Here is a 10925-nt window from a genome sequence, read left to right on the forward strand (position 1 = left end):
TTTTAGCAAGTTACAGATTGACACATAACTTTATAACATAGTATAACTTACCGTAGTAGGTGTTAGTTATTGCTTTAATTTAGTAGTTAAGTACATTACCATTATGTAGAGAAGTGAACTTGGCGTAAAGTATTTAGAATATTTCCAAGGCAGCATGTTCTATTGCAGTACTGGTATTAGGTAAGAGCTTTTAGTAAATAAATGGATATGACAGGCGTTAGTAAAAGTAATAGCGGCATTAAATTTGCAAGTTTGACAGGTTTAGAAAAGGTGCACCATCAGAATGCAAAGGTAAACTAGTTTTTTAATGACACAGTTTTATTTGAACTCACTTTTATACTTTTTTTATTAATTGTAAATATACAACATGTAAATGATCAATAACACTCAATTTCTTTAAAACTTACTATTTAACTTCACAGTTGCATATGTCATACTTAGAAAATCTAATTAAATGTATAACTATAGATTGTATATAAAAATTACTTGAGATTTGTATAGTAAGTCACATACAGTTATTCTAATAAAAGCATTGCAAAAAGTGATTAGCAATTTAAAGTAATTTTGTTATCTAGTTTTGTACGAAACACATCTTAAGTGATATATATATGTATTGTCTTATTAAATCGTGTGTAATGTTACATTGTAAACATTATTTGTATTTATAGTAGACAACATTTTTAGTAAATTCCACACAGTAAATATGATAAAAGCATTTCAAACCATTATTTGCACTCAAAAGTAATTTTGTGATTTAGTTTTGTATCAAACACTTTAAACAATATATATATATATGTTGTGTTAATTAAACTTGTGCAAACCAACATTGTAAACATCAATTGTATTTTTAGTACTTAACATTTGTTAAATATGGTATAATTGCTGACATCATATGTTCTCAATGATGTTTATGATTGATCCATTGCAAAATGTTATCTTTACATATAATGGTAGATGTTTCATTAAGGTGTCTGCTAAGTTGTCTACATCATAGCTTATATGCAAAAAGTCCATTAAAGTAGTATTGTTAATTTCCATGGATTGGAAATCTTCTGTCCCATTTACTTGTACTGTTACCATGCTTGTTTCATGATGTAGTTGGTCTAATCCATAAATAGTTACATCAAGGTTTTCTTCGGGTGGTTTTATTACCTGCAAAGATACTGTTTTAGTATTAATTCATTTACTCATATTAACTAATTATTAATTGCAATGTAAAATTTTACTTACCTGTATTTTTGTATGGCGGGTTGTGTTTAAAATCTTTTCTTTGTTAAATTCATGTACCGTTACGTGCGATATATGTATATATTGTCCAATTATTATTGGGAAGTCAGCTGCTTCTCTCCATAGAGTAATTTTCACAGAGTCCGTAGTATCTTTGACAGTGATACTTTTCAATTGTGTTTCTTGGCCTCCAACGAATATATTTTTTGTTTGTTCTTCCTGTAAAATAGTATATGTTCATTATATATTTTTTACTTACTAACATGAATTGTGCTGGTTTTTGCTTAATTTGAAATATGATTATTGTCGACATGACAGTTTTTGCAAACAAAACAACTAAATTTCACATATTTATTTGTTGGTAATAATTGTTTTTTTTCGTGTTTGTGTTACTTTCTTTTGTTACAAGACTTGTATTAACTTACAATCTTTAGTAATTGCATTTTGTATGTGCAATTTGCTGTTATACAATGCTATAGCTATGAAAAGAATATGCTAATAATTCAATTATTAGTTTACTTACCTTTTAATTTTGCTGCTTACAGTCTATATCAGTTATATTATAAATTAGTGAGATTTAGGTGGGAAATTAGTTTGTTGTGGGCTTTGTAAAAGTGGTAATTTGTGTTGTGTGTTCTTGTCTATATGTTAATGCATTAATAGCATTATTAGCATTGTGGTTGGTATGCAGATTTTACTGCATGCCACAATGCTAATAGTACAGGAAGTAGCTACTGTTATAGGTACAACTTTATATATGTTGTGACACCTGTTTTATGGTGGGGGGTATTGTTTAATGATAGAGTGATTGGGTATATTAAGTTTGCTCTTTATTGTTATTGGTCTCATAGTTTACTAAATAGTGTAGTATAATTTATATTACTTACCTGTTATTAAATGGTGCACACTTTTGTTGTGATATGTATGGTATGCATAGTATTATATTGTATTTGCATATATGTTTACGTTATGCAAATACTTAGCAATAAGTGTAGTATAGTATTTAGCTTACTTACCTGTTATTTAATGTTGCATACATTAGTTGTATGATAGTTTTAATGCACAATGGTTGCATAATTTATATCCTTAGTACTCTTAGTAAATGCAATTTCAAAGTATTTGCATATGTTCTGTAGTTTGTGTATTTTTATAAGTTGTAGATTACTTACCTGTAATTTTTTGGGGAGAATAGCAATATTAATGTAAATAATTTTACATAGTTATACAGATATTAATCATAAGGAACAACATATGTTGATAGTCTTTCTAGGCAATTATTGGATTTGCATGTTTTAAAACATTTTAGTACTGTAATACATATTTCAATTTGATGATAGATACATTTAGTAACATGCAAGTTTTAACTTTTTAAAAGTGTACCTTATTTGGTAGTCAAAAAATGCAGTAGTATAAATGATAAGCATAAAGATATAGCTCACCTCAATTATCGTTCCGGAGATGCTTAGGAGTGTTTTTACACTCACTTCTCTCACTGTCTTTATTGGAGACACTGGTGGAGCTGGTGGTTGCAAAATATTAATTGCTTCTTGAATTATTTCTGCAGGTATCTCAATTGGTGGCATTCTTGAAATCTTACTTTGTTTTGTGATAATTAGAGTGTCATTTTTCAAAAGGTAATTCCGAATTAGCATTCCATATCCTTCTTTTGTTTGTGCATAATAATCTTCATTATAGCAAGTAGCTTTTAAAGATGATGTTTGATCTGCTAATGCCATATGATACATTACTTTATTATCTTGCTTTGCATTGCGATAGTATGTTTTTCCAGTACAGTGAATTATATTGACACGAATTGCTTTTTGGTATGGCTTACTTTCGTCAGGTTTGTTGTCCTTTAAATCTTGAATGGAAATCATCTGTAAAAAAAATGCAATTATTAAATATGGTATCATAATTGTAAAATTGTCACATTATAACTGGCTTTAATGCATATAAATTAAATAGCTGTCCAAATTGGTTTATGATCACTGTAATATGACTCTAAAGTTCCATAATGTTGTATGTTTGCATTTGTAAATATATTATCTAATATAGAATTGTAATCTGTTGTAAGTGTGTTTATTTTTTGAACACAGTTAAACTTTGTTAACATGTTATCTAATAATACATTTGTACTGTGTGTTGGTTTTTGTAAATCAACATTGAAATCACCCATTATAACATATTTATGATTTGGAAAATTATTTAAAATTGTTGTTAGTATTTGAAATAGTATTTGAATGCTTACCTTTGGTGGCTTGTAGATTATTACAAATAGGTAGTCATTGTTTTGTATTTGTTTTGTAAATTGCAAAATGTCAATTTGTTTTTCTGTTGTAAAAATTGGTTGTATTTTGTGGTTTGTTTTATAATATACTATAATCCCATGATTTGTTTGTTTGTTATGGTATTTATCAAATATTAGCATATTGTAATTTGGAAGTATAAATGCATCTGTACTTGCTTTATGTGTTGTATTTATTTCTGTGAAACATAAAATATCAGCATTTAATATGTTACTGTCAGCTGATATGTATTTAAAATTTTTTTGTAGTGAGCGTATATTTTGTACAATGACAGTAATGCTGTTTTTAAAGTGTGATATTTGAGTTATGGATATTTGTAGTGGCATATGTGTTTTTAATCGGAACATTTCTTCATGGACCTTTGGGTGTATTGCAATTTTTGTTTCATCAAAGTTTTTTATATAAATATTTTCTAATGATTTAGCTCTACTAATAGCTACATAGTGTAGGTGATGTGTTTTTGTATTATTAAAGTGTATATAAAGTGGTTCAATTGTCTCACCTTGTGTTCTATGAATTGTCCTTGCCGATGATTGCCGTAATGGAAATTGCTTTCGTATTATAGTTAAACATTTTTTAGTGTATTGAAAGTGTCTTGATATAGGCAATATTGGTGTCCACTCATGTGATATATTAGCATGGTATAAATGTTTATTTTGTTGCCTTGTACTTTTACCAATATTTTTTTTATCAAAATGTATCCATATTATAATAGGTATGTTATTTGTACAATCAACATATTCTATTGTTCCTGTTGCTCCATTTGTTAATCCATCATTGACTGCAAGATTTGCAGTTAAATCATATCGAAGTTTAATTGCAATGTGTAGTGTGCTTGCTAATCCCATTGTTTTTGTAGAGTCTGTTGGTAATTGCTTTAATATTTTCTCTTTTACTTCTTGACTTACATCTGAAGCAACTGTGTCTATTGCTAATGTGGTATAAACTGCATGATATTGCATATGTTGTAATAATACTGTGTCATTTATTTCATTTACTTCTTTGTTAGTACCCATGATATATGGTATACTGTTTTTAATACTTTGTGGAGGTTCTTTTTCTCGTGATTTTATCTTTGTGATATCATTTTTTGTGTGTTGACCTACTCTTAATCTGTTGAGCATTTCTGCAAATGGCATGTCATTTAGTTGTCTCATTATTTTTGTAAGCTCATATATTTGAAAATGTGTTCTCCACAAGTTAGTGCTTAATGGCCCATACAAATGTTTTGAATTGTCAAATATGTATGTATCAAATACGGGCTTTAATTGATAGAAATCTCCAATTGCTAATATTGATATTCCTCCAAACGGTTGGTTAGAAGCTTTTATTTCTTGCAGTCTATTGTGTATGAAATTAAACATATTTGCACCTACCATCGATATTTCATCTATTATTAGTACTTTTAAATGCATAAGCTTACTTTGAAGTATGCTTCTGTTTTCATGAGTTAGTTGTTTATATGTTAATGTTTGTGATACTGGTATTTTGAAAGTACTGTGGAGTGTTTGTCCTTGTATATTATGTGCTGCTTTACCTGTTGGTGCTGTTAGTAATATATGAACATTTTCTGGATTTTCTCCGGCTTTTGTATTGTAGTAGCGTAATAATGTTTGATGTAGTGCTGTTATCAGGAAGCTTTTTCCTACTCCTGCACCTCCAGTACAAAATGTATAAAAAGGTACTTTTTGTGTTTTAATTGCATTTAGATGGTGATAAATGAAGTTTATTTGTTCTAATGTTAAATTTAGCATTAGTTCATTGTATTTGTCTTCTGGTAACATATTATTTATTAAGGCTTCTTCTTCTGTAGTACTTCTAATTCCTAAATCTAAAGATATGTCGTACTGTAATTCTTGATCATATAGGGTATTGTCATTATGTAAATCATCTTGTATATTTATCACTGGGGATAATGGTGGTGTAAGGATTGCATCATTTTCTGTTAATATATTACTTTTGCAAAGTATTTGATGTTGTTTATTATATATATAATGGTTTGCATCAATAATTGTTTGCAATTCTAGATATCTTTCATAGTATGTATCTTTTGTACCAATTATATTATTTTCTATTCGCCAGGGATAAAATAGCAATAATAATTCTCTATAATAATTTTCAGGATCATTTAATTTGCTGAATCTGCAGTATCGTATAATTTTTTGTTTTCTGCGTTCAGTGAATGTAGTATTGCTTTGTTTATTAACTATGTTATTAATTTCTATTTCTTCATCATCCGAGCTATAAAAGTTGAGTTCTAAAAGTAAGTTATCATGCGTGTTTGTAACCTTTTTTTTTTTTGCAGTTTGTTTTTTTGTATTGTAAGTAGATGCGTAGTCAGCTAGTGTTATTTTTTCCAATGTTAATGGACGTGTGCTGTATTTTACAAGTATATTGTCAAATTGTATATCAGTTGATGTGTCTGGTAGTGAATTTATTGTATTTATGTCTTTCATTAAATATGTGCGTTTATCTGGTCTATTTGTATTTATAAATACAAATGATCGGGAAGCTTTTCGTAATGGTATTTGTAGTATTAGATAAGCTGCCTCTTGTGCACTAATTTCAGTACAATTTAAGAATTTATTTCCTATGTGTTTTAATTGTTCTTTAATATTTGGATTGTGTTGTACTTCTTTTGTAGCTTGTGCAATGATTTTACTTAACCCTCTTTGAGATTTACTAATATAAGAAACAATATATACAGCACATGCATATGCATCTAAAACGTATTGTATATCTATGTTAGCTTGCCATGCCTGTAATATTATGTTGTTGTAGTTATTTATATAACACTCTGCTGGAGTTCTTTTTAGAGCTATAGTTGTTTTTTGTAGTCGATATTGTATGCATGTTATATATTGTTCTTCAGTTAATTTCATGTGTTGCAAAAAATCATCAAATGTATAAGTGGCAAATTCTTGTGTGTGCATTGTTGTATGGATTAATTGTATGTGTTCTTTTATGAGATCATTTGTTGTTTCTAATTGCAATGGTTCTAATATAGTAGTATGTCGCATAGGGTATCTTGGATATTGGTATTTACATGTTTTTTGATGTTTTATGCGACAGTTTTTAGTATGTCCATGTTTTTGCAAGGGTATTAAATGTTGTATATCTGAGTTTTCAGTTTTTTCACACGTTATATGTTGATCAATAAATTGTGTTACTTCATCATTGTTAGCTTCATTATATCTAGGTGCATTATGTATCCAAAGTAATGCATGTATATGTGGTGACCCACGTTGTTGAAATTCTACTCTGTAAAAATAATCTACTATTTTACCAATAGGATTACTATTATGTAATAATATGCTATTGAATAATTTTCGTACTTGGTAGTCGAAATGGCGAGCACATATAATTGGATTTTGTTGTATTAGTGTACATTTGCTTTCCCAAGACATATCAGCAAATTCTTCAGGAGTGCATTCTTTGTTTCCATTGATTCGTAATAATATGTTAATTAGATGAAACCATCTTGTTTCTGCCGCTGACAATGTTAGGAAAAAAGTTGGTACTCCTAATTGTCTTAGCATTGCAAATATTTCCTTTTTACAATTTTCCCAATATGGAGGTGAGCTGCGTATTGTCTTTAAAATTTTGTACCCTTCATTATATTGTAGTATTCCTTCTAAATTTTCTTTTATGTGTTTTACTGTTATAACTTGCCCATTGTTAAAATGCTTTCTAAGTGATATGAAAATTTTGTCTTGTATTTGTTTAATTTGCAATTTTTTAAGTTTAAAAAACATATTTGTTACTGATTGAGCTACTCTTTTGTCACAATTTCTAAGTTCAGATTTACAAATTGTACTGTAATGTACTGGTACATGTCTATCTTCATTTGCTGGTCTACGTTGTCCGGCAAATATTGTTGGGAATGCTAAGTATTCTGAATCTTTATCTTCATATAAACCTCTTGGTATGTTATGTTCAGCAGGTGCTAAACTTAAAATATTAATGCTATCTGTTGTTATTGTTTCATTATTTAACATAGTATCTAAATTACCTGCTGGTATGTTATCTGAACTGCTTGATGTATTTTCTGTTTCTGAAGTGTGTATGTTGTCATTTGTCCTTTCAGGTGTATATTCCCAATCTTTGTTTATTGTTATTCCATATTCTTTAAATAATGCACTATTTCTTGCTAGATAAATGGCTGCTTTTTTTACAATGTTAGGTCTGACATTTTCTAAATGTGTGAATGATTTATAACTTAGTTTTCGTTTCAATTTAATGGGTATTGTCATGTTATCATGTGTTTGTCTAGGTAATATTGTAACAGTAGTCATTACATCAGCTGGTACATTAACAACAGCACCTGATAACGACTTTTGAAAACCACGCGGCAATGTTCTTATTTGTAGAAAAGGTATTCTTGGTGAAACTAATCTTTCTTCTAAGTTATGTAGGTATAGTTCAGGTGGTATATCAGGAAATTTCATTCCATTAAATACTGAACTTGGAGGTATTTTATTTCGACTAATATATTTGTAGCATGTGTTACATATATGGTCAGTTTTTTGTGAACTTACATCACATTGTATAAATGTTTTGTGGTTTTTAATGATATGTGTTGATCTTACTGTTTCTTTATGCCACATTTGATTACAAATAGTGCAAATATATTCTGGCCCTGATTGTATTTCTTGGTGAAATTTGGCAATGATATTTGATTGTAATGTGATGTTTTCTATAATAGCATTATGTTGTGTATTATTTGTTGGTGTGTGTTCATGTATAGTGATGTATTCTTGAGTTAAAGTGTTAGTATGTAAATTTTCGGTAGTAGTTTGTGGTAGCAACTTATCACTGTTTCTTTTTGTAGGTGAAGATATAATAGTTTTATTTGTAATGTGGGATGCTTGTGCAGTATGTACAATCATATGTTTAGGTGTATTTGCTGTAGTTTTACGTTTCTTTCTTTGAATTGTCTTTTTTAACGAATTTTTTTGGATTGTATGTATTTTAATTGGCACTAATTGTATTATAATATCAGTATTTTTAGTATACAGTTCATTAATAATAAGATGTAATACATATTCTATTACTTTATTTGCTGTTTCTATTCTTATGGCTGTACTTGTTAATTTTATATATATATGTTCTATTAGATTTGTTGTATTGCAATTATATATAAAGAATGATTTACTTGTTTTGCCTATTGTAAATATTTTGTTATTTATCAATAATAATATAGCATTATATGTTGTTAACATATCATTTAATACTAGTGCAGTTTCTTTTTGTAAAGTATTTTGCACTGATATGTTATAATAGCAATCTGTATAAAATGTTATTGCAGATATTATATTATTGTGATCTATGTAGCTAGGTATGTCTGCTATTTCTATTTTCTTTTTGCCATAAAATATTTCTATTTCTGTTTGTAAGTTGTAACTTAATTGCATTATATTATTAAGGTCTTGTTTAGTCCACTTAGATGCATTGTGGGTGCAGTTATATATGATTGCAAATATACTATTTGCTATGTAGATGTTATGTTCTGTGTTAATTTTGTTTTCATTATTATTCATTTCATCTGACTGTATTTTAATGTTAATATTACATGTGATTGCTTTAGATGTAATATTTTCTTTTTCCTCAAAGTTTTGTAATTCTTGTATATTAATAGGTACTTGTAATTCTTGAGTTATTGCTGAAGTTGTTAATATACTGGCTTTCACTGAGTTACATATTTGTTTGTTTGTTGTGTTTGTGTATGTATTGTGATCTATGCTTTTTGTTTGTGTGTTTTGTTTTGTGTGTGTTGCTCTTTTTTTTATTATTCTGTTTTTTACAGTGCTTGTATTTATGGCTTGTATATTGAAGTGTTGTTCTATAGCTGTTTTTTTGATGTCTTTGGTGTTATGAGGTGTTGGTAGATTAGCATTATCGTGTATACTATTGTGTGCAGTTTTTTATTTTTTATTTTTCTTAATGTTTTTGGAAGTTTCAGTATTTGGTCGTTGTCTCTTGTTAGATGAAGACCGCTTGTTGCCAATATCTGTAATTGTTTTTTCTGTACTTGATGTAAGTTCTTTTGTTACTGTAAGTATATTTCTTGTAAGCAACTTTGTAGATACAGATTCTTGGTAAGATGTACTTGCACTAGCGTGTAATAGTTTAATTTCTTTTGTAGTATGCATAAAGTATTGTGATTCTGTACATGGTGCTTTTTTAAGGTAATTTTGTTTTGCCTTTTTTAATGATTTTTTGTTTATGCTTTGTATTTTTAATCCAGTTAATTCGAATGGTACATTATCTTCATTATTTTTTTTAATTTGGTGAGCTAAATTGTAAATGTAGTTCATTACATCAGGTAAAGTTTTTTTTTGTAAAAGTATACTTGTTCCATGTGGATGTGGCATTCCATCGATGCCTCTACTATGTGAATCAAAGATATAATAATGATCTTCACTTTTTATTATAGATATAACGTATATATCCATGCAGAGTAATACTCCTGAATTTATTAATGATATTGTTAATGCTGTTTTTTATGTCTGGGTATAATGTATCAAATTGTTGTAATATATTTCCGTAGTATGGTTGACATTTTTTTATAGAATATATGTTGTTTGTATGTGTAATATATTTAGGTAAATCATCAGGATGCATAAGATCTTGTTTATTAAAACTGTGCATATCTTTATATAAAGCATCACCTAGATCCATAATGTAATGCAAATCATCTTTGTTCCATATTTGTGCTGGTTTTTCAAAGTTATGAATAATAGCAAATGTACTATTTGGTAAACATTGTTTGCCTTTTGATATAACTGAGAATTTGTCATGTCCTTGATGGTAATCTGCTTGTATTATTTTGTGCATGTTTTAATCCTTTATATAATATTTAGTTTTATAAATTATTAGTAATACTTATGTTGTTAGATATAACAATTAGGTTTGTGTAATATGTTTAATTTACGTTTTGTTTATCTAACAATGTCAATTGTATCTATGATGGGTAATGTTAGTTAACATAGAAATATATAATAGTAAAATAAATGTCTTACCTTTGTTGTTTTCTTTTTTGGTAATATGCTGCTTTGGTAATATTCTGTAGAAGTAAGTAAATGGTAAAATTTGTATTATAATAATATTTTAATTTTTATACAGATAATGCCATTTATAGACTATTAGCTACATCATTTTTACAAGGGTAATATGATAATATTATTTTTTATGTTTTGCGTCGCTAAAAAGATGCATTCTGTGCATTTTTATTGCGCAGACAAAAACCTAATAAGTATTGTGTGTGTGTTTGGGTTGGCCCTTTGCATTCATTGGCTGCTTTCATAAATGGAGCTTAGCTGTTGGATTAGGGGCTTGTTTGGCAATGCCAGACCAGACATGGGGGCGTTCCTGAGATAATTTGGCTTTTGC

General features: G+C 28.4%; 1 protein-coding gene across 1 annotated transcript; it reads right to left on the reverse strand.

The window, feature by feature from the left end:
* Window positions 1–618: 618 nt before the first annotated feature.
* Window positions 619–7608, reverse strand: LOC147663687 (uncharacterized). The gene is made up of 4 exons (XM_086950263.1): window positions 7546–7608; window positions 2667–3104; window positions 1231–1446; window positions 619–1152 (listed from the first exon to the last, which is right to left on the reverse strand). Exons 1-4 carry the CDS (start codon window positions 7606–7608, stop codon window positions 889–891), a joined length of 981 nt encoding a protein of 326 aa, XP_086806389.1. The 3' UTR covers window positions 619–888.
* Between the last annotated feature and the right edge of the window lie 3317 nt (window positions 7609–10925).

The sequence above is a fragment of the Lissotriton vulgaris genome, unplaced genomic scaffold (assembly GCF_964263255.1).
Source record: "Lissotriton vulgaris unplaced genomic scaffold, aLisVul1.2 SCAFFOLD_5417, whole genome shotgun sequence".
Lineage (NCBI taxonomy): Eukaryota > Metazoa > Chordata > Amphibia > Caudata > Salamandridae > Lissotriton > Lissotriton vulgaris.